Here is a 25679-nt window from a genome sequence, read left to right as displayed (position 1 = left end):
CCTCTACCATCCTTGCAATCTTTTAATTTCAGCAGTCAGGCATAAAAATAGCATGGTAACCTGATTCTCATTAGCTTGGATTTATACATTTAATTTTTACGGTTCTTTTAAAAAGCTTCTTATATTTTGAATTGAGGTTTTATTTGCTTTGTGTCTTATACTACTGATATCTTCAGCCATGCATCACTGAGGGATAGATGCAGCCAAGGTTCTCAGACATTGCATTAACATCACTTGAACATTTGCAGGTTCTAGCAAGCTGAAAACCCTTGTGGTATAGGACCTATAATGGCTTACATGTATTTCATCTGAGGCTCAGCCTAACTAATTTCAGAAAGACTGGGGTAATGAATTTTTTGGCCACAGTAACTCTCACAAACCATATATAAGATTTATAAAATGCTATAAATATTTTATCTCATTTGATATTTCCAGTTGCCTTGTGAGGTAGCTACCTCATCTTTTTTGTTTTTTCTACTGATAGAATTGAAATATATTTCATTTTAGAAATAAAAAATGGTTAGGGGGAAAACATACAAGTGGCTCCTCTGTACAAAATATGCCATGGGATTATGTACTTAAAGAGGTCATCTGATCTTCTTGTAGGACTATAATTCATCCAGAGCAGATTAACAGCTATCACCTCTTTTCTTTCTTTTTTTTTTTGTTGTTATTCAGTAGTTTCAATAGTGTCCAAATCTTGCTGACCCAATTTGGCATGTTCTTGGCAAAGATACTGGAGTGGTTTGCCATTTCCTTCTCCAGATAGTTTTACAGAAGAGGAAACTGAGGCAACCAAGGTTAAGTGACTTGCCCTGGGTCACACATCTAATAAGTGTCTGAGGCCAGATTTGAACTCAAGAAGATGAGTCTTCTTGACTCCAGGCCCCAGCTCTGTGCCACCTAGCTGCCACCTCCTTTCTAAAACATCCCCAAAACTGGAGAAATATATTGCTATAGTCACTTTACTAAAGCTGTTCAATGCTTTGAAAGAAAATATTTTCTCATCATTTCACCTACTCAGCTTCATAACCAAATCCATTAGCATCACTTTAGAATAACAGTACAGTATTAAAAGAGCAAATTCTCCACTTTCTAGTCCAAAATTTTATTTAATAAAGAGACTTGCCAATAAGGTGTCTTGTGTGACATGTATATCCTAGAGTGTTAAGTGAAATAGCGTTTTACTACATAGTCATTCATAAGAGCAGTTATGAAGGGAGAGGCATAAGAGAATAGCGTCTACTATGGACTCTAATATACAAATGCTACTGCATTTTTAAATTGCAATAGTATCTAGCTAAAAGAATCCTACTTTATAGATTTCAAAATGCCGTATGAATAGTGATGGGTTTATTTCCGTTTTAACTTTACTACACAGGATGAAGAAATTAGGGGATAATATAGCGCAAACACCTTTGCAAATTCTTCTTAATTGAGTCTTGACAGTATGAATTAATTTTGGGGAAAATGTGAATTTCTAAAATATTACATATAAGGATAAAAAATATTGCAAATAGCCTATATATAGAAGGGTGGGAAGAGAATTAGTTAGCCTTACTTTTATGCTGTTCCCTCCTAATTTTCTTGGGCAAACATTTATTATAGTTTCTACATAATAAATAGATAACTCTATAACTTTTGTAAACTTGACACATAGTACCATCTTTTTGGAGTCAACGAACTACAATTTAAAATTAGAGATATTGATTTGGGCATCATCTCTGTAGAAATGATACTTGAATTAATTAATGGGAGCTGATGTCACTTCCAAGAGAATCCATGAAGAGACAGTAGATTAAAATGAGGGTTTTGAGGAATGTATGTGACAAGACAGTTGGAATTGAGTGATGATCCAACAAAGTACTGCAATCGTCGTGCAATTAAAACCTTAATTTTGCTGCCCCACACCCCCACACCTCAAAACCACTCTGCAGCATCACTCATCCATCCTCTATGTCTTTACTTCTGTCTCTGAGGAAGAGGCAGCCCTTTTCCTTCCCAAAGCTCTCTACCTATGCCCGCAACCTCTAGGACCTTCTTCCATTAATCATTTCCTCTCTGCTGAATATCGGTTTTTCCTGATGTTCCAGCTCTTTCCCCCATTGCCTACAAATCCGAGTAGCTCTACCCCATGCTTTAAAAAGCCCTCATATTATCTATCAATGCAAGCTAATATCCCATTTCTCTCCTTTTCCCTCTCAAACTCCTTGAAAGAACAATTTAGACCAAAGGTCCTTAACCTGAGATTTGTGAGCTATTAATATGTATATGTATACATACATACATGCATATATGTGTATATGTATATAAACATATACATACATACACACATGTATATATGTGTATAAATACGTACATATATCTAAAGAACTGGATTTACTTGGGAATCCTATGTATTTCATTTTATACTTTGAAGAAGATTGTTCTGAGTCTAGATTCATAGGCTTTACCAGATGGCCAAAGTGTTCCAAGATATGAAAAAGAATAAGAAACTCTTATCCAAATGAATTGATTCAATTTCTTTGCTTTTCACTTATTTTTCCGACCTCTACATTCTGGCCAAATCCCTCTCTCCAAGCTTATCTTTTAACTGCTAACTCAGATGACCTTTCTCTGGCCTCACCATTGACAAACTGCTCCTGAATTTTCTCTCCTCTCTTCTGTGACGTTGTGCCCTGACCTGTGTGACTATTCTCATCTGCTGGGTCATCATCATCCATCTTCTGTCTCTTTGTCATAGGTGTTCCCCTAATGCTCTCGCTTGGAATTTTCTCTATTTACTTGTACTCTTAGAGATCACATCAGCTCCAATTAATTCAAATATCATCTCTATGTAGATGATATTTAAACCTATGTATCTTGCCCTAATCTTTCTTCAGCCCTAATTCTGCTCATGTTATTTGATATCTCTAGGCTGCTTATTGGGCAGCTAGGTGGTACAGTGGATAGAGTGCCGGGCCTAGAGTCAGGAAGATTTATCTTTCTGAGTTCAAATCTGACCTCAGACAGCTTTGTCTGACCCTGGGAAATTCACTTAACCCTATTTTCCTCAGTTTCCTCATCTGTAAAATGAGCAGCAGAAGGAAATGAAAGCCACTCCAGTATCTTTGCCAAGAATACCCCAAATGGGATCTTCAAGAGTTAGATATGACTGAAACAAATGAGCAAGTATTGAGTATTTCCTTCTGGCTATTTAGCTGGCATTTTAAACTCGAGGACCAAAATGACACTCATTCTGTTTCCCTCTTAAACTTACTCTGTTTTCAAACTTTCCTTTTTCTGTTGAGGGAGCCATTATCATTCTAGTCAAACAAGTTCATAATCTGTGAGTTATCCTTGAGTTTTATTCTCCCTTACCATGCATGACCAATGAGTACCAATGTCTTATTGATTTTATTTCTACAACATATGTCACATCAATGTCATCACCCCATACACTTAGCCCTAGTTTAGGTTCTCATTGCTTCTCTCTTGGACTATTGTGATATCATCCTAGTTGGCATATCTGCTTTCAATCTCTCACCTCTCCACTCTATCCTTCAAATGACTGTCAGCATAATCTTCCTAAAACACAGGTCTGACCGTGTCACTCCTTTGCTCAACTACCTTTGCCCCCTCACCTCCCCCAGTTGCTTGTTGGGTGAAATACAAAGCCCATTGCTCAGCATTTGAGATTCTCCACCATCTTTCTCCCACCTACACTTTCAGGTTCATTTCATACAATTTCCATTCATGACCTCTAGTCTACACTGGAATGCTATTTGCCAAATTCTGTGCACCATGTTCCATATCCACATTCTTGGTTCAAGTCATCTCATTTGCCTGGAATATCTTCATCTCAGAATCATTGTCTTCCTTCAAGGTTCGGCTCAGGTATCACCTCCCTTTTGAAGCTGGTCTGGATCTACCCACTTATTATTACTCTCTCCCTCCCTCTTCAATTTTCCTTGTAGCTGTGTCATTTTAATTCAATTTGATAAGCACTTATTAAACATGCACTATAGGTGCAGGAGAGTCAAAGATAAAAACTAAACAATTTATATCCTTAAAGAGCTTACATTTTACTTTGGGTAGAAGGGAGGGAAAGAATTAACAACCTACTCATAGAAAATTAAATACAAGATAAGTATAGATATAGATGATGTTGATATAAAAACATTTGCACTATGAGAGTTCATTTCTTAACTAATATGAAAGGAAGCTTGTTAACAACAGAACAGTGTTCCAGAATATATAATGGAAAGGTAAGGTGGAATGGGATAGAAAGATAGGAGGGCGTGGGATCAACATGGATAGGTAGGTATAAGAGAGCAGGGAGTAGCGGCCTGGGAAGTAAACTTTGGCTTAGGCATTTGTGGCAAAGAATCAGAGTGTTTCCGGGCGGAACTAGGGGGCAGTAGGTTAGCACAGAAACAGTGATCATGTTGATTTGATTTCAATCCTTGAGCAAAGAAGGAGGCTTGGGGAAGGATTGAAGTAACCTGGATACTGGTCTATAACTAGGGGTTGGTGGAGTTTGTGGCTCAACTGGTTATGGAAGGGTGAGACATTGAACTAACCTGCAATCCCAAGTCAGGTCAGCTCTGACCCAAGGTTTGTTCCAATAGCTGATAGATTCTTCCTACTTCCTGTTACTGGTCTTAAGAGAATGTTTGGTCCAGGATGAGGGCTGCAGGACAATTGATAAGTTTCTGGTTTAACCTGATGGTCTGCCTGGTTCTTCCCTCAGTAGACTATAAGCTTTTTGAGGGCAGGGATTGCTTTATTTTTGTTGTTTTATTCTCAGCACCTAGCACAATGCTTTCATGTAGGAGGTCTGTAATCAGTGTTTGTTGAATTGAATTGAATTATCTGAATACCTAAGAAGAAAAGGGGGTAGAGGATTAGGATCTTGAATTTTGTCTTGAATGATAAGGATTCATTATGTATATCAGGTAAATGAATGAGATCCTTGCAAGTTGTCTACCTCACTTTGTGATGTGTTGCTATATCAGAGTGCTTAAAATGACATCCTCAAGTATAAAAATTTCGTAGGGAGATATTCCAACCTTAGACTGAGTGGAGTAAGTTTAGCAAAGTGCTTTATCATACAAGGAAATAGGGGATATTCTACAAGGTCAATTTGTACATTGAAAGAAAAAAGGAAGAAAATTTTCATAAATTAAACTTGTGAGCAGGGAGACAGAATGCATGACAGAAAAGAAAGAATGCTGACTTTACAATCACAAGACCTGGGTTCAAATCCTCTGTCTTAGGTTTATTATTTGTATAACGTTAGGCATGTTTTATATATATACTTCCTGGGCCTCGGTTTTCTTTTTTATAGAATGAAGGGGCTGAACTAGATCACCTCTGACATCCCTAGTAGATTCATGATTCCATGAAGTAGAGACTGATTTTTCTACCCATTCTATAAGCTAGAACTGTTTGAGTGATAAATTGACCTAATAGATATTTAATAAAGGTATTTTGATGATGATGGTGGTGGTGGTGGTGGTGGTGATGGTGATAATGATGGTAATAATGGCGATCCAACTGTTTTCTTCTAACACCATAATTTGAGAACAACTGATGTAATATGACATCATCCAGTGATACATCGGAAGATTTTGGTTCAAATACTGTCCAAAGACTTTAGATATTTGTTAGTTCCAGGACTCTTGGCAAGTCACTAAACCTCACTCTCTGAGCCTCTATTTCCTCCTCTATAAAATGAGGATAATAATAGCACCTACCAGATAGGGTAGCTATGAGGATCAAATATGGTAATGTATGCCGCATGCTTTGTAAACCTGAACCATACCAGATGTCTCAAAAGTCTTGGTGCATTTTTAAACTTTACTAGGTTAATATTGCAACAAGAATTTTGGGACATTTGGTATGATTGTAAGTTCTTGTTATTATGTGTGCCACCTTTTTGCATCCAAGGGATCAGCTCATGGACACACTGAATGTTAGAGTTGGAAGGAAATTTAGAGGCTTTTTCCAGTTTCATTTTTGTCTTTATATCCCCTCACACAGGACCTGTCACTTAATAGGTGCTTCTTAAATGCTTGTTGATTGACTGATTGATGACCAAATCCAACTATTTCATAGTTGAAAGTAAGGCCTGGAACAGTTAGCGGCTTGAGCAAGGTTAACATTTTTGAGTAAAGAGTCAACTCAAGGCTAGAACCTGAGCCAGACCATAAGAAAATAATTGGTAATCTAAATATGTCCTACTTGAATTTGTTCAGATGAATACACTGGCAATAAGAATTCCTATCTTCAACTAAAGTTATTCACTTTTTCAATGTTTCCCCAGGAAGAGCCTGGTTTGTAAATAAATGAGAATTATTCATCTATCTTTAATAAAGCTTCCACAGCCCAAAGGACCATAGCAAAGTCCTGTCTCTCTTCTTTCTACAAATAGACCTTTTATTTGTTTCTTAGCAGCCTACCAGGGCACAGTGACAGGACAGGTCATACATATATTATATATTTTAAATGAGCCTCTTGAGTTTCCAAATGAAGTGAGGTGTTTGTGTATGTTCCTGTCATGCGTGGTATGTATTTGTCTAAGGTTTCTAAAGCCTATTCTGTGTTTGAATGGAGAACATACTTGTGGGTAAAACTATCCCTAAAGTAAACACTTAATTTTGTGTTACATCTCTGAACCTGCAGGGTAACACCATGTGGTTTCAACTCCAACCCTTTAACAACAAATTATTTATGTAAGCTGTCAAAGCCACACAATATAGGCAGTCCGACAAGACGAAATTAGAGGAAGCGGGAGGCAAGGGAGAGCTATCAGCCTTTCAGCCTGGGCTAACCCTTCCTTTGCTGCATGCTGGCGTGTGTGTGAATTATTTGTTACATAAGACCTAAATGGCCCAGTCCTACCTTTTTATACATAGGATGGATTGTGGCATGGTTGGAGGGTCCAAAAGAGTTATGCCATGTTGATAACACCTTCCAAGAACAGAGGGTTCATTATGTCTCAACTCCATGTACCTGTAACTGCACCTATGTACATGCCCACTGAAGTTATAACTTGTCAGAAGCTGAATATTTTCTCTGTGTTTGAACAGTAACTATTTTGTGGCTTCTCATTTTCCCCTAAGCCATCAAGTTAGTCATGAACATTTCTAAAGGAGCTAGCTGTTGGCTTTTAATAGCAGTATTTCACAGTGGGTTTCCCCCTTGATATAGTATTTGTATCACTTTTCATATGCTAAAATCTTACCTTTTCCCTCTAAAAGCATAAATGTGGTTTCTTTTTATTTTTAATTGAGCCAGTTAATCAATAAGCATTTATTAAGTGCATATTATATGAGGATACTGTGCAAAGTGATAGGGATACAATGGGAAAAAGAATCTCTGTCCTCAAGGAACTTATATTCTATTGAAGGAGACAACATGTGAATAACAAGGTCCATGGCAGATGTATAAATGGCAAATGGAAAGCAAAGTGAGAGGGAGAAATCATTAAAAATGGCTTTCTCTTGCCCTCCCCCACCCCTGCCTTTTTTTACTTGTAGGTAAATAGCTTTTAATTCATCACACACAGCATCTCTCCTCCCCATCTGTTAAAGGCAGCTAAGTTGTACAGTGGGTGGAAGGGTAGGCCTGGAGTCATAAAGACCTGAATCCAAATCCAGCCTCAGACACTTACTAGTTAAATGACCCTGAGCAAGTCACTTAACCCTGTTTGCCTCAGTGTCCTCATCTATAAAATGGTCTGAAGAAGGAAATGCAAACCACTCCAGTATCTTTGCTAAGAAAACCCCAAATGCAGTTATAGTCAGACATGACTGAAAAATGACTAAACAGTAACAACAAAATGCTTATTCTCTTCCCCTCTCTCTTCCTCCTTCCCCTTCCTCCTTCCCTTTCAGAACTGCCTTTAGAATTAGATTTGTTTTCCTTGGTCCCTGAGGGCTGAACTAAGATGACTGTTACAGGGAGGTAGGTTTCAGGTCTTGCTGACAGACCCATACAAAAGAGGGATGGGCTGTCTTAAGAAGTAGTGAGCTGCCCATCACTCAATTAAATGGTGGCTGATTGTTGTGAAGAAGGTTGGGATGGGGGATGAACAAGATAATCTATGAGGTTACTTCCAACCTTGAGATCATGTGATTACAGCTAAATTCTGATCACTAACAATTCATGAGTTTCTTAAAGCAGCTACAGGTATTGAAATGCACACAATTCAAAGTTATAATTATATAAAAGTATGGTAATTGGTTCCCAGTCCAATAGAAATATGCAGGTAAATTCAGAGAATACAAACACTTCAGGAAATTCATTATTCACAGTAATGGGAACCTAGTTGGAGCGGTTCTAAGGAACAACTTCAAAAAGTTCAAGTGTTGGTAGAATTTAAGGCCTTCTAAGATGGGCCAAGGTTTGACTCAATAGCTCTGAAAGGCACACCCCACCTATTTTCCCTTATGACTTCTTATGATTTCTGCCTTGCAGAGTTCCCCTGATCTGTGTTCCATAAATCAACAATCAATCAATATTTATGATTCTATATTCTAGACCTTGTGTGAAGAATTGCAGATTAAGTACAAAGAATGAAACCAACTCTATTCTCAATAGGAGTATGCCTCAAGGGCAAGTTTTAGGGCATTCGATTTTCCTTGTTCCATTTCTCCTGATTAGACAGGCCTGGCCTATTTAAGTGGTAGGGCTGGCATTATACTGGCCAAGGAGGCTGCCATTTTATAGAAGTCTAGAACTAGGAGGGCATTTCCAGAGGTTTTTGATGTACTACTAATAAGTTTTCAGGGTACCAAAAATATCCATCTGCTATTTCTTTCCAAGAAAGATATTTCATTATATACATGTGTCAATAGATAACTCATTTTTTCTCCTTTTACATAAAGAGTAGGTACCAATGTCTTCATGTCTATGTTCTCTGTAGATAATAATCAGTCTTTTCCAGATGTGTTCAAAAGAAAAGAGCATTACCTCCCCCTGTGCTCTCAACCTCCACTCCCATTCCATGCTTGCTGAGGATTCACATCTGTTTTCTGATATGGGAAGTTAATGAAGTAGAACTGGCTTAAATACATTCCTGATATATACAACGTTTATATACACAGGAATAAAGAAAAAGTCCCAAGTGTCAAAGAGAAATTTATAAGAAACAGGGTGCTTTTAACTGCATAAACATGTTGTTCTCCTGAGTCTAGCTGCTATAGTACAGAACCACCACACAACTTGAGTCATTCTTATTCTATCAAGGCTCAGAAATAGACAGTCACACATTCTGAATGGGGTCTTATTTCCTCACCTCCTCATGAGCCCATTGAGAAGTCATTTGCAAAGAAAGAGCTGTCTAATCTTGGATGATTCCTTCTCCTGCTTAAGGGGTCACTGGGAAATGTAATGAGATTATTAATCTCTATTAATGGACAGATCTCTTCCCCTTGGGCTTTCGTACATTTCTTTTTTTCCATACTGGAGATACTCCAGAGTAATTGGGGTCCCTTGAATGATTTTCTATGACTTTTTTTCCCTTTTTAAATTAATTTTTCACAGGGCAGAAGTAAGCTTGTCAACAGCTATGTGTTTGTCATCTTCATTCTTATTGCAAAGAGTATCAGAGAAATCATTCTGAAGCTAGAAGTGTTCTCAGAATTTCAATAATCTCCCCATCAGGAATGAGTTGAGGACTTTACTTATGCAGTGTAGGAATTTCAACTTAACAAGTCTATGAGTCTTAAATTAAACATATTAAGGCCTGATTAGAATTTTAGGTATTAATAAAAAAGTAGGGAAGAAGATATGGCATCATGGGATCTTTCTGAATCTATAGAATCATACCTCAGACAGTTATATCCATCCCTAAGGAGAGATGATGGGAAAGACTTCATTTTTATCTTCTCTGTGTCAAGGAGTACAATCCTTTCCCAACTTCAGAAGAAGAAAGTGATGAGATGAAACTATGATGACGTGGCCTGTCTGTAAATATTCAAAATGACTCAAAAGCAATGAACAAGCCTCCAAACACTTGTCTTTAAAAATGAACAAAAACCAGAAACAAAGAGAAAAACACACACCCCCCACAGCAGTATAGCCAAGTGAAACTTGTTTTCACAGTGGATGGAGAGAGGGAAGGAAGTAGGGAAGGAAGTGACAGAAGAAGGGAAAGAAGAAAGAAAAGAAAGAAGTGTTATGTGCCAAAGTCTGTACAGGTATTATCTCATTTGATTCTCACAAGAACCCTGTGAGTTTGGTGTTATTATCACCCCCCCTAGACAACGAGGTGGTACAGTGGATAGAGTGCTAGGCCTGGAATCAGTAAGATTCATCAAAATCTAGCCTTAGACACTTAATAACTGAATGCCCTGGGCAAGTCACTTAACCCGGAATGCCTCAGTTTCCTTATGTGTAAAATGAACTGGAGAAAGACAATATCTTTGCAAAGAACACCACAGATGCAGTCACAAAGAGTCAGACAACTGAAAAATGACTGAACAACAACAACCATTCCCATTTTACTTTTGCGGAAACTGAGTCAGGCAGAAGTTAAGCGACTTGCACAGGGTCATACAACCAGTGTCTAAGGCCAGATTTGAATTTCGGTCTTCCTCACTTCAAGCCCAGTACTATACCATGCAACCACCTAGCTGCTTCATGTGAATGAAATTATATTGTGAAATATGAATATAATTTTTCTTTTTAATTTGCAGGTTGTCCTGGGGCCAAGAAGAATGAATTCCTGACCAGCATTCTGGATGCTCTGTCCACTGATATGGTACATGCTGTTTCTGACCCGTCTTCCTCATCTAGCAGGTAAATTGTACTTGATTTTGGGAGGGATTTGGAATGAACTTTTCAGGATTGCCCCTGAAACTGGTACAACTGTGTTAGAATTGGGTTTAACTGACACTCATGGGAAAGATGGTTTTTGCATTAAAATAAAGCCTTCCCTTAGAAACAGTCTCCATTTTTTTTTCTGGCTGTATTGTGGTCAATTTGAGAAGGCATATCTCATTATCTCCCTAATCAGTTTTGATATGGGTCAGCCTGATTGGACACAACAGAATCTAGAGGAAAGGAATAGTATCTACAGGTCATTTTAGTCAACAGTAGGCTGTGTGATCCTGAGCAAGTAATTTTTAATCTTTCAGTGCTTTAGGCACTTACCTAGAATTATAACTATAATACTATAAGTTGCATAGAAGATAATGACCTACATTGCTAGAGACAGTGTCCTCACATGTGAATTCCCTATACCAATGAAATCATAGGTGTGGTCCCCTTTGCAGAACCTATCCCAATGCCATTCTTTCAAGTACTTTCTGTAAGGAGGCTGAAATAGTGAAAATACTGTTTGTGATAGAAAAAAAATCCTTTAAAAGGAATATTAAATAAGTTACTCAGAAATGTAGATTCTGCCTAGAACTTTTGAAATTGTCCCATTAAGTTGAATTTTAGCAGTTATTAATGAGAATACCAAATTTATAAGTCTTATATCAAAATTTTCTTTTAAAATACCTAGTAATATTGTTTTTTCTCTATTATTTTGAGTAATTCTCCAATTCTATTGCCAAAAGACATGGAACTTTTTTGTTTCACTTGAAATTTCCTTCTATAATACCAATCTAATGAGGATATCTTTTTCCTGGAACTCAATTCTGTACCCTGAGAACAACCAACAGAGAATTACTGATTTCTCTACATTGGGACTTCCATAGTATAATGCTATTGTGACATATTAACCATCATTCTTTTTCCTGAGAAGTAATAACATATTTTTCCCCTGTGTTTTCAGGATTAATTCCCAACTTCTATTATATTATCCAGGACACACACACACACACTTCTCTCTAATACCATTGATCTTTCTTCCCCAAACTTAGTTCAGTTCTTCTTTTCCACCAGAAGGAAGAAGGGAAACAAACATTTATTAAGGACTTAGTATGTGCCTATAAGGCATAGTGCTAAGCACTGATAAGCAAAAGGAAAGACACTCCCTGTCCTCAAGGAGCTTACAGTCTAATTGGGGGGGGAGAGGAAAACAACAGAAAAGGAAGTTAAGAGTGGTCAGCAAGGAGAGGAATGAAGGTACCTGCTTTGGTATGATTATGAAGTCTGGAATCTAAGAACAGGGCCTGGAAGGGAATGAAGGCCAGCCTGGGTCCCTCCACAAAATGGAGGCCCCAGGAGAAACTAACCAGTGGAAGAATGGAATAGGTTTTACAGAGAGATATTTCAGACTGTGAAAGCCACAGGGGTGGTTCCAGTTTGAAGATGCCCTACCTCTGAGAGAAGTTACAGAATGAGACAAAGGCATAGGAAAGGGTTTTGAAGTCCAGAATCCAGGAATGTGGCAGGAACTGGACTGAAGGTCTAAGGCTAGTTATTCCCCCTCAGTTAAAAATCTCTCTTTTATGGTAATTTAAGAGTAAGACATGAAAAGAAAAAGATAAGCAACTGTCATAGAAAATTTCTGTCAGCTGAGGGTGAACCAATTCATTTTAATAAAATAAGAACCAAAACACCTTAGTTTACGTTTTATATTATGGGAAAATTTTTTTCTGAAGAAATAATTATCATTTACAACTTTCCCTCCACCAATGCAGAATGCAATAAATTAATTGCCAGGTAAGATTATTTTTTAAGCAAGTTTTTAGGAAAGTAGTTAGCATCAAAGAATGTGCATTGAGGAATTTAACATACAAATGGATCTTATCAAAACTACCAGAAACTTCCCAGCCCTACCTGAATAACAAGCTAAGAAGATTCTAAAGTAGAGAACATTCCACACTGTGCCAATGCCATTCAACTGACACTTATTTACATCCTACTCTGTACAGCATACCATATTAGGGGCTGAAAATTAAGACAGCAATGAATGAATGAAAAATGAATGAGTGAAAAACAGCTGGTCTTCAAGAAGTTTACATTCTGCTGTTTCACATATTCAAATGAGTGAAAAGATCCATTTGTCATTCAATCCCTCCTGAAGGTGTTTGCAATTCATAACATTGAATAAGCCTAGTGATTTGAGGAAACGTTATTGACCAAAAAGCAACAAATTAAAGATTCCCTTTACATACATGTGTGAACACAAACACAAACACACACCTACAGATACACCTTTCAGAAATACCTACATGAGAATGACACTTCAATGAGTTAAGTGAAAACTGAACTAGAAACATAGGAATTCAATATATTTTTTTGCCCTTGTGCCTCATGTTTGAATTGGGATATCGTCTTGAATAAACTGTAGGATAAGGACGATTGTGTTATCTACAATTTGGTCAATACCAAAGGTAACACCTGACTTTCAATAAATCAACAGTATCTTAGAACACTTGAGTAATTCAGGAAGCAATATGGACAGTTTTTTGACATATGACAAAATACAAAAAGAAAATGTAAAGCCTTAGAAAAAGTCTATTTTTTTTTCTGAAAGCAAATATATGAGGATGAGGACTCAAACATTATTACCACCAAAAGTCCAAGCAGAAGGAATTAACTGCTGCTTGAGATGTTGGCAGGTTATGTCTTTGGTGTTTGGGAGAGAGGGCAATACATAGACAGGAGGAGTAAAGGTTGCTTATCTAATCTCATAGTTCAGTGTACTCTTCCTTAACACTTAAGATAATTCAAATTTATATTGTCTTTATTTGTGGGCATTTTTCCCACCCCAGCTAGATCTTAAGCTCCCTAAGGGCAGGGGTTAGGTCATATATCTTTTATCTCCCCTAGCACTTGACAGAATACTGCTGGACCTAGTAAGTAACCAATAGATGCTTTTTCAATGTTATACAAACAAATGAATCTCAGGAAAGCTCCATAGTTTGTTTTCATTTCAGACTCTCAGAACCTGATCCCAGTCACACTCTAGAAGAGAGAGTGGTCCACTGGTATTTCAAGCTACTTGATAAGAACTCCAGTGGTGACATTGGCAAGAAGGAAATCAAGCCCTTTAAGAGATTCCTTCGGAAAAAATCCAAACCCAAGAAGTGTGTGAAGAAATTTGTTGAGTATTGTGATGTGAATAATGACAAATCCATCTCTGTTCAAGAGCTAATGGGCTGCCTTGGTGTTACAAAAGAAGAAGGTAAAGCAAACACAAAGAAACGTCATAGTAAGAACTTTTTCTAACTTCTAAAGCCATTTTTAATAAGTCACATCTTGACATTCTTGGATTTTCTTTTGAGATTTTATGAATTGCTTCTACTGCATAAAACATCCAAGAGTTTTAGAACAGGAAGAGGTGTCATTTACAAGCTGCCTAAGCCAATCATTAGCCACCAGGATAGAGGGTAAATTACAAGCCTGTTAAGGATAAACTAAGTTGAAGCAGCTAGAATTTACATTGTCCCTCCACAATCAGATCATGGATGGTGGAGAGATATTTTCAATCCATTAAAAAAAAATGCCCTGCCTCTAGTTCCACAAAGGGCTTATCTGAGAAGAATCAGAAGCATTTTATGGACCTTATATCTCTGGGTCATATTTACACTGGGAAATTTGGGAATATTGTCCTATTTCTGGGCTCACTGTCCCCAGCCAGAAACAGTGTCTCCCATCCTCCTCCCCAGTTATTTATAAGGGAAAGGGAGAAACACTAGGCAGTGTGAGGATTAGATAGTTTCTCCTTTTCTCTTATTGTGACATTTCCCAAGGTATCCCAGAAACATTTCATTGCCAGCCAAATAGCCCCAAGGAATGCAACTCCAGGATCCAGTTTTTTAACAGTATTACAATTGGTGTTGATATTTATAGGAAAGACTTTTTACATACAGAAATACAAAATATATCTTCCACCAGAAATAGTATCCTCCCCTTATTTCCATACAATCTTCGCTTTAAAAAGACATATCTCAAGTCTATGCAAAGCAGGGAATTAATGGCTTCTTTTAAGCCTAAAAGTACTCAGCCCAACTAAGAGGGTGGTAGAACCAACTGTTTAAGGCCATACTCTTGTCTTTTTTTTAACAAAGGAGACAGATGTAGAAAGGAGTTCTATGTCTTCAGGTGAGATGGAGACTTCTCTAGGATGAAGACTGCTGCTGCCGGTGATGAATTATTTGGGAAGATCAACTCATGAAACAAAGAAAGATTTTTTAAAAAATGGCCCCAAAACTGCTCAGACTCTTCCCTTTCTTCAGTGACAACGAAATAACAAAAAAGGGGGCAGAAGGTGCTAATGATAGTCATTTTAGTCGTCTGTAAACTGACCAACAAAGTTAGCATATAAATTATCAACTCATTTGTTTTACTGATTTAGCTGTCAGTATTCTAAATGTGATCTCCTTGGCTAACGAAAAACTACAAGAGGAACCAAATCATCTCAGTCTTGACATTTTCACTATGTGCATTATAATAATATTTATTATAATATAATATTTAATAATATTTCTGTGATCAATTTGAGCATTTAATTCAGTTCAACAAATATTAAGTATGTGGAAGGGACCTTATCTTGCGGTCTCTGGAGATGTGGAGACAAAAACAAAATAGCCCCTGTCCTTAAGGAGCATCCATTCTCCTGACGGTGGGGGTCAGAGTTCAGGACAAAACGTGCACCCAAATAAATAATTACACGTACATATAAAGTAATTTCAAGAGGGAAATAGTGGCAATAATTGTGAAGATCAGCAAAGGCCTTGTGTAGGGAGAGGTACATTCTGAGCTATTTTTTAAAGGAAGTCAGGGTCTCTAGGGGGGCAGAGATGAGAACAGGAGTATGACTTATGAAAAAGCATGGAGGTTGGGGGTGGAATGTTGTGTATGGGGAACAGCTGACAGGATTCTAACTGAAACAGAGTGTAAAGAGAAATAGTGTAATATGAAATAAGGCTGAAAAAACAATGTATGGCTTTAAAGACCCAGCTAGACATTTTTCATTTTATCTTAAATGCAATAGGGATAAATTGAAGATTGAGGATGGGGTTATAAAATGTTCAGATCTGAGTTTTAAGACTATTGCCTTGACAGCTGTGTGGAGGTTACATTGGAGAGAAGAAAAAATGGTGGCAGGAAGACCAATAAGGAAACTATTAGAACAATCCAGGTGAGAGGTGATGAAGGTTGGCATCAGGATAGAAGGTATGTGGGAAAGAAGGAGATGAATGTTCGAGATATTGTAGAGGTGTCTCCAAGTAAAGGCTGAATCAATGTACTCACTTTCAGGTGGGCCACTGTATGAAATGAAATATAATTTGAAACACTTATTTCTCTTTCAGCTCCTAAAGCCAACTCTGAAAGCACTTCTAACAGGCAGGTGAGTGTGACTTTATATGCTGGCTAAAATTTGGTGCTAGTAATTCATGGGATTGAATTGGATAACTGAGGATTCTGCTGGTTCTGAAATACACGGCATCTTCAAAATATACTACCACCACCAACAAAAGAGCACCCCTCTTATGTCCCTTCACCCTCATGGATTTAGCCACTATCTTACCCAAGATGTGTTTGCAGCATTCTTTCTAAAGCTTTCAAATTGGTGATGCTTCAGTGAAAAGTTTAAAAGATAGGGTTTTTTTTGTTCATCACCCTGTAAAAATAATAAATTCTTAAGACAGTTTCCAATTATTTATAATTTTTATTTTTTTAAATGATAAAAAAAATTTCTCCTGTTGTTGTTGACAGTGAATGTCTTTTGTACAACCCAGCCAGCTGTAAATAATTTTTCTAAGCCAGACTTTGTTGATTGTTTTTATAGGAGATGCTTTTGGCATAAACTCATTTTTCATTAAAGCAAGATAAGTGTTAGCTTATTTTAATAATTAATATTATCTTAATATGAATAAGTTTTACTAAAAATTCCATAGGCAGAATATTTGGTATGTACTGAATATATGCCGTTCACTCATTTCAGTTGTGTCCAACTCTTCTTGGGGTTTTCTTGGGAAAGATACTGGAGTGGTTTGCTATTTCCTTCTCCGGCTCCTTTTACAAATGAGGAAGCTGAGGGAAACAAGGTTACATGATTTGTCCAGGATTATACAGCTAGTAAATGTCTGAGATTGGATTTGAACTCAGGTCTTCCTGACTCCAGGTCTAGCACTCCATCCACTGAACCATCTTATACTGAATACATAGGCATATACTGAATATATGCACTATATCTATATGTGTGCATATCGTTATGTGTTTGTATACACATACATATCCATGTAGATACATTACACATCTGCATATATAATATATTATGTATGTGTATCCATCTATATATGTATAAAGATCAGAATACAGACCATCCTGCATATCTGTGCAATAAATAGACACAACAATGGTCTTTTCCCCTCCCCCTCTTTCCCTCAATTCAAGAGTATTTGCCAAAAGATAAACATAGGTTGAATCATTTCTCTCCCTCTCAAAGCCAGGGCAAATCTCCCTCCCTCACTTCATCTAGTCAATTTGTTGTTTACTTTGTCTCTTTCCTTATTTTATGTTCCCTACACATTTCCTAAGGCAAGCTCTGCTTTTGTTGTGGGTTTTAAATGGAGACCTCCTACACACCTTGGCTGGAGCTTAAAACTATTTCACCAGGCAAGATGTGTGATAAGTTTTTTCCTTTGCTTAGCCAATGTTTATGGTTTTAACTTTCAAAATCCCTCCACAAATCACTTACACTTTAAAAATGGGCTGGCCTGAAAAAAATTAAGGGTACTGGAACTCCCCAAACTTTCAAAGAGTTGCTTTAATTAGATAATGACAATTAAAGGCACATGTGCACAATCACTCAAAAATAGTCATTTCAAAACACTATCCATTGTTCTGCTTAGGGTGTTCTCTTAGGTAGTCTATCCCTTTTGAAGTTTGGGGTTTTTTTTCAAAATTTTTGACACTATTACCATAAAACAAGAATTTGTTATTAAACTTTGCTGGGTGAGCCGTTAATGACATGTGCTATAATAATAATAATAAAAGAATTATAAATGTTCCTTCTGAGGAAAAGAGATTTCTGAGGAAAGGAGGATGTAGCTAAGAAGATGGCATTCCTCATCTAGCATTTAGTCAGAAAACAAACAAACAACACAGAGAAAGCTAACTCATCTAAGCCCTCTTCTCAGTTCCCTTCTCCCTTTCTATTTGAAATTTGTATCTGTTTAGAGCCATATCATCCTCTGTCCACAGATTAATGCAGGTTTCAAACTATTGCACCTTTCTGCTCATCCACTGTACTGAAGTGCATTTGATCTTTTAGCTTAACTTTACCGATTTCTTAATAAAATCAAAAAATTCTGATTTTAAAGAGAGTTAGAATACTATACTTTTAACTAGATCAAATTGAACATGAAAAACTGCATTGTTTCTGCAAGGATTCTTAATCTATTTGTGTTTCTTGGACTTCTTTGGCAGCTTTGTAAAGCCTGTGGACCCCTTTTCAGATGAATGTTTTTTAATGGAAAAAAAAATCCATAGAGTGAGAAAGGAAACCAGTTACATTGAAATACAGTTATCAAAATATGTTTCTTAAAAAGTTCATGAACCCCAGGTTTACAACCCTTGCCTTACAGAAACAAAATGCCAAACTGGAAAGGATGAAAAGAAAAAAAAATAGTTTGGAGACAGGCACTAGACCTGTGATTTCAATTGGTTTCATAGGGGACAGTAAGATAAGGAAATCCCCTCTATCAGTGCAGGTCAATTCCTTTCCTGAAATTTATACCCTTAGAGACTTGCCTAGAGCACTGACAAATTTAGTAACTTGGCCAGGATTAAATTGCCAGTATATATCAGAAGGATACCAGCCCAAACCAAAGGCTTCCTGGCTCTGAAACCAGTTCTCTAATCACTACACACACTACCCAGGAAAATAGATTTCAGCCTCACAAAATTTGGACCATCACTTTTGATTCTTAAATGTGTGTATTACATATGTGTAAGTGTATATATATATATATATATACATATATATACATGTATATATATATGTATATATACACATATATATACACACACACATACACACATATATATTATAATATTATATACATACACATACATATACACATATATACAAAACACACATATATGTAGGTATATATGTGTATATATAATATATAATATATGTGTATATAGCATTTCCAAGGAATTGAAAGTCCCCATAGAATAGAAAATGAATATATCATTTTGAAACTTAGACAAACATATTTCTGGATACAGTCATTTAGATAAATTGAGCTTCCCATTCTTTTTTAATAGACCATAGACCATCAAAATATTCCTCCGTTTTTGCCTTTATATTTTTATTTTCTTGCTTACAAACTAATATATACATATGCATATGATACAGATATATCTACATATATATTTTAAGTAATTAAGTCACTAATGTGTATATATATATATATTTATCTGTTATTTGCATTGCTATAGTTACTACTGTATATAAAATGATGTATTAATGCACATTGTGAAAAGGTCTTTTATTTTGAAATGTAAGGAAAAGTGCTTATAAGACCACTTCCAGTTCTGATTTTCAAATGTTCTCTGATGGTGCTGTCAAAGTCAAATGGAAACAGGAGCCAATAAACCATACACAAGGATCCCTGTGGGCCCCACACTCATTGACTTACAATATATTTTCTCTGTTTTATTATGTTTTTATTCATTTCGTTAATATTTCCCAATTACATTTTAATCTGATTCTCTCACTGGGGAGTATTGTAAGCCATGATTGATCCCTCTGCTCTATGAAACCATTGGTAAATTTCAGCTTTCTGATAGGGCACCTTGTCCAAGTCAGGTTTATGTGGTAGCCAATGTATGATTTGAGAAACATGCCCACAGTCCCAGTAAAAGATTCCATGAGCTGTATTTAGGGTAGCTATATCCCCAGAGCACTTTATTGTTTGTTCCAAAATGTCTCTTGCTCCATTTCACTGTGTTCCATGTAGGCCAATGAAGCAAATTAGGAAATAATAATTTGGGCCCAGCAATATGGTATTCCTAGAAACAATTGATTTCACGGTTACTCCACCAGTGTGAATATAGAAGGTTATTGTAGGACTCCGACTGGAACCCTTGTCTTTTCTTTGTCAAGATACTGCTCCTGACCTGAGGTCAGCAAGACTTAGACATCTAGTCTGCTTTTTTTTTTTTTTGGCTAGGTAATGGGGTTAAATGATCTGCCCAGGGTCACACAGCTAGTAAGTGTTATGTGTCTGAGGATGGATTTGAACTCAGGTCCTCCTGAATCCAGGGCCGATGCTCTATCCACTGCACCACCTACCTGCCCCCTTAGACATCTATTCTGAGTTGGCTCTTTTGCCCCTAATAATAATTGAGTAATGCTGAGTCAGTGTTATCTTTTCTCCTTTTCTCTGGCAGCCTACAAAATGCTAGAAAGGTACAGATGCAATCAGGGCCACAGGACAAAGATATTGTGTGCGCGCGAGTGTGTGTGTGTGTGTGTGTGTGTGTGTGTGTGTGTGTGTAGAGCTCAGTTAATTGGATTATACAGTCATCAAACCTGTGAACCTAGCTTTATGAGCACCTGTGTCCTAAATGAGTGATCTGGAAGATAGAAAAAAAAAAAACCAACAACTATATGCCAGGGAAATACAAATGAGTTTTTTTTTCTGAGAGAAAGTTAATAAAAACACATTCTTCAGCTGAAACTAATATTTTTGTAAAATCTTTCCCAACAGAAGCGTGATATTTTTAAAGGGAAATCAATATCCTTAACTTTATTATCTGTCTTCCTTGAAATAATATTTGTCTTCTTGACTGATTATTTTTCCATCTCACACATTGGAGTATGTGAATATACTTGATATCTTTTCAGTTGATATCTTTTATTTGAAATGTATTTGGGAGGTGAAGTGAGAGGCAAGGATTATGAAAAGGAAAATTTGATATCTACACAGAATGTTGACTTAATTGCTATTGTACTTACCAATTATTTTAGCAATTGAGTTTTCATAACTTTGAAATCTACTTGAATCCACTGAAGTTTTTCTCTCTTAATAGGTATGAATGGAAACAGATTAATCTTTAAAAATCTAAGAGAAAAACAACTATATTTTCACATAAATACATACAATATAAGTTATTTTTATATATAACTAAATCAGACCTTTTAAAATCTTATCTCCTTTTTTAGCCGAAGAAGCAAGGATGAATGGCTATCATAGCAAGGCAGATCTTCGACATGTGGGAGATTCCCTCACCAAAAGGCAATTAAAAAAAAAAACAACCATAGTATTTGCACTTTGTACTTTAAATGTAAATTCACTTTGTAGAAATGAGATATTTAAGCAGACTTTTAATCTGTGAAAATGGAATGGCTTGTTTCAAAAAAAAAATTAATCACATACAATGTATGTGTCTTCTTTTGACCTTTGAAAATCTGTACTTGGTGGAGATGTATTAAGTTTGCATTTGAACTCTTTTTATTTTAAAGCATTTTTCTGCAAACATTAATGTAGTAGATATCATCTTATTGTAGTAGGTTATCTTGGTTCTAATACCATGCAGTCATTTAACATAGTTATGCTGACAATTTGCTTTATTTGAAATCTACTGTACTCACAATATTCTTGAATCAGTGTTAGATTTCCAAAGAAAGTTTGTAAAATACCGCTGGCTCAGCTTTGCAGTTACTAAGAGTGGATTTGTAGCATAGGGAAGGGTTTGTGTTTTGTTATGCTTTTTGGAGATCATGCTCATGCAGTGAGCTATGCAACCACTACAGGATTCAAACAACTACATTTAGTACTCTGGTAGGCAAATAGATTTTTCTAAACATTTGCTATGCACCTTTCATTGTAACCTTTTGCTTAAGTTTTGCCTTTGGCTCCAATTAGTCATGCAGCAAACTGAGAGAGAAAGAGAGAGTGAGGTGAATTGGAGTGTCATTCAGAGTTGGTCCTGCCAAACTCTAGAGCATGTTCCTACTGCTGTCAGGACAAGGCAGGAAAGAGGTAGATTGATTCAGGATAGTAAATCTAATTATGGAGAGACAAGGCAGGCTAAACATGCTTGTCTGTCTTGCTTTTCCCTTACACCTGGCAGAACCCTCTCCTACCTGAGGCTGCCCCCAGGTCCCCTGGAAGGTAAAGGTATCACCTGAATAAATGATGAACAGTTGCCTTCATGAGACACAGCCAGCCGATGTCAGCTGTGCTTTAGCCATTGGCCTTGGAAGCCGAGGAATTCTGGTAGGCTTTCATACCTCCCCTCTCATTCTTCTGGGAATGCCTCAAGAGAGGAAGAATTTGCAGGTGAGCTAAGAATGCTATGTCTGATAGGACCCTGAGAAAAAAGATTCAGGAGCTGAATACCTACATGGTGTAAGTGGCAGAAATAGAGAGCATCTGCTGACATCTCCAAACCTGGTATCCAGAGAAGGAAACTTTACTGTAATCAAAAAATATGAATTTGCTTAGTTAAGACATTTGGGGCATGACATGCAAGTAGTGAACGACAGTAGTTGTGATGCTGTCTAGGCTTGGACTTCTGGTTGGGGGAAAAAAAATCTTTATGGCAAATCAAACACTCATGGAAACAGACATGTATGAATATATTTAAAATGTGCAAAAATTAGAATTGTAAACATTGGAGCAACAGTAAAAAGTACAAATGTGTTTCATCTTTGTTTAAAGAAAGGGTTTGATCCAAAATTTATTTGGTAATCTTTCATATTGTTACTTTGAATTTAATCTTCTTCTTAGATTAAAACATAATGTGCTATCAAAGCTGTTTCTTTGTCTTTTGTTCTAATAAATTTGAGCGACTATGACACTTTTGTTAAGGACTGCAATATAACCAAGACATTACCCATATAGTCTTATAAATACAATAGTCAATTAAGTAAGCTGCCAGCTCACCAACAAGAATGCGCTGAAAATTGCTATGTGCTTAATACAGAGTTGGGCACCATGGGACATGCAAAAATAAAGGATGTTCCCTGTCTACAAAGAGTTTTCAATGTAATTGGAGAGACAAGACATACACATACAAAGTAATTACCATATTGATACACATATAGGCTATAGTGGTCTTCCTCCTTGAAAATCCGGCTTGTACAAAACCTGAATGAATCTTGTTTGGCAATGATTGGTTTTCTCCATCTGTGTATAAGTCTGGGTTGATGGTAGAATTTGCTCTGTACATATTTCCTCCTTTTTTTTCCTCTCTACCCAAATCAGTTCTGTGAATTTGTTATAATACCAGCTTGTTTGCGCAAGTGCCCTAGCAATTCCCAGGCCACCAACCTTCCATTCTTGGCCTTGGTTAGGGCAACTGGGAATCCCACAAGCAGTCTCTCTGTCCCCTTCCCTACATATCCACCCACCTACCTTTTATAGTAAATATATTTAATATGGTAATTTTGTAAAATTATTTTTTCAGTCTATAACATCTTTTTTTTTTAATTTCAAAGGGATATAATTTAAAAGGTGAGGCCTATGTCTATGAGGGTAACTTACATTTGGACCAATACTATAACTATGAGAAAGTGTCAGTTGTCAAGTACAGAGTAAGTGCAAGAGGAAGGAAATAACATCATAGCCTGGAGCCACAAGGGAAAGATTCATAGAGGCAAAGGTAATTTAACTTCACCCTAAAGCATCCACAGAACATGGAATCATCATTAAAGACTGGGGAGGCCTTTGTGGATAGAAGAAAATCAATAGATGCAGTAGTAAACTGTTTACGTGCTTCCGTCACAGTACAAAGCTGCCTCGGGAATATGTTGGTGTCTTGGTGGATCTGCATTCTTATCAGCATAGGTATTTTCTCCACCAGTTAAAACAGAGAGCAGTCTATGCTTTCTCAAGACGTGAATTTCTCCATGATGTTTTCCCCAGAAGTCCTCTTTGGAAGATTATGTTAGAAATCTTCCTCTGGTTACTTTGATGTTTCATATGGGCCATTCCTCTATCCTTAATACAAGTCAGAAGTTACACATATTGCTAATCACTGTAAGTAAGCGGGTTCTACAGTGAAGCTGGAACAGGCATGCCAGCAAAAGTGGTACTGAGCTGTCAGTCAATCAATAAAGAAGCAATGATTAAGTACCAACTGTGTGCTAAGCTCTGGGGATACAATTGCAAAGAGTGAAACAATTCCTACTCTCCTAGCCCCTTTGCTTTCAGTCCTCCCTGGTGAGAAGTTAGGTCATCTGTCTGTCATTCTATTTCTTGATTGTAAGGGTCTTTTTCCTTTTTCTTTTAGCAACTCTACGATTTCAGTACCACACACAATTAATTGCTCAACAAATATTTTAGACTGGAATGTATATATGTGTATACATGCATATATCAATAAAGAAGCAGTTATTGAGGATATATATTTTAAATATATATTATATATACATTTATTTCATGTATTTTCTTTAAAAGTGAATTTGTAGAAATATATATTTGTAAAGTACATATTTAAATGTGTATTATAAATGTATTTATATAAAATGTATATGTAAATACATTTATGAGATATATTTAAATAAATACTGTAAATTTGTCTATGCAAAATACATATTTAAATACATTTATGAGATATATTTAAATAAATACTGTAAATTTGTCTATATAAAATATATATTTAAATACATTTATGAGATATATTTAAATATAAATTTTAAAACATCAGACTACTTATCAAGTGCTTATGATGAGTCTTTCCCCATATCAGTAAAAATTTCTAGGGGCAAGGAAGAACATTTTAAAAATAATGTTATCATAATCTAAATAAAAACCCAGAGGGGGCAGCTGTGGATAGAGCATCAGCCCTAGAGTCAGGAGGACCTGAGTTCAAATTGAACCTCAGACTTGTGATACTCACTAGCTCTGTGACTCTGGACAAGTCACTTAACCCCAATTGCCACACACACACACACACACACACACACACACACACACACACACACACACAAACCAACAGAATCCAGAATGAGGGAAATCATTCTGCTACATATGGCATAATCGTGTCACATCTGCAGTAGTGTAGAAGGACAGACGAACAGAAACGGGTCTAGAAAAAGGGAAACCAGGATAAAGGGACTAATGACCTAGCCAGACTGGAGTCCCTGCCTTCCATGTGAGGATTGACTCAGAGAATTAGGGATGTTATCTTGGGAAAAAGGAGACTGAAGGGGTGTGAGAGGTGTCTTCAAGTATTCAGAAAGCTGAAAAACTATCATGTGGGAAAAAAGGCAGGCAGGCAGACAACATGTATTTATTAAAAACTTATTAATTGGACAAAGTCCTGAGATTATAAATATAAGCAAAAAGAAAGACAATCCCAGTCCTCAAGGAGCTGATATTCTAATGAGAGAAGACAGCGTATAAAAGGGAAGTGAAGAGCAGGAGTGGGCTGGAGAAGGGGGCATGGTGGTGAAGTCCAGAGTCAGAAGCACAGTTACAAGGAGAATTAAGCGTGGCCTATCTGGGCCTGTCCCCAAACTGGAGGCTCCTGGAAGGAATTTACCAGTGGGAAAAGGGGGCCAGCTTAGTAGAGGGATGTTTCAAGATGGGGAGACCAGTCGTTAAGGAAGGATTAAACGGTACTAAGATTAAAAGTGATCGATTAAAACCTTCAGTTTGGCTTTAGAGAACAAAACTGGATGCACTGGTCTGAAGTTGCAGGGATGTGCAGTAAAGAAAACCTTCCTAACAATTAGCTGGCTCCCTAAACGAAATAGGTTGCCTCAGCCTCAGATAGCAGTAGGTTACCCACCCCCTAGACATTTTCCAGCGGTATGTAGG

At 36.9% G+C, this 25679-nt stretch overlaps 1 protein-coding gene across 5 annotated transcripts in view; it reads left to right on the top strand.

The window, feature by feature from the left end:
- SMOC2 (SPARC related modular calcium binding 2) overlaps positions 1-22667 on the top strand; it is a 255093-nt gene extending 232426 nt beyond the window's left edge. For 3 of the 5 annotated variants that reach the window (XM_020972071.2, XM_020972072.2, XM_020972074.2), the window contains 4 exons: positions 10686-10788; positions 13824-14098; positions 16203-16240; positions 21074-22667. In XM_020972071.2, coding sequence (XP_020827730.1) covers positions 10686-10788; positions 13824-14098; positions 16203-16240; positions 21074-21091 — 434 coding nt within the window. In that variant the 3' untranslated portion in view covers positions 21092-22667. The remainder of the gene's footprint in view (positions 1-10685; positions 10789-13823; positions 14099-16202; positions 16241-21073) is intronic. The other 2 variants (XM_020972073.2, XM_020972075.2) reach the window with 1 other exon arrangement.
- Positions 22668-25679: the final 3012 nt, after the last annotated feature.

Source organism: Phascolarctos cinereus, unplaced genomic scaffold (assembly GCF_003287225.1).
Source record: "Phascolarctos cinereus isolate Bilbo 61053 unplaced genomic scaffold, phaCin_HiC Scaffold_5;HRSCAF=322, whole genome shotgun sequence".
In the NCBI taxonomy this organism is placed as follows: Eukaryota; Metazoa; Chordata; class Mammalia; order Diprotodontia; family Phascolarctidae; genus Phascolarctos; species Phascolarctos cinereus.
This window is presented reverse-complemented; position numbering and strand designations above follow the sequence as displayed.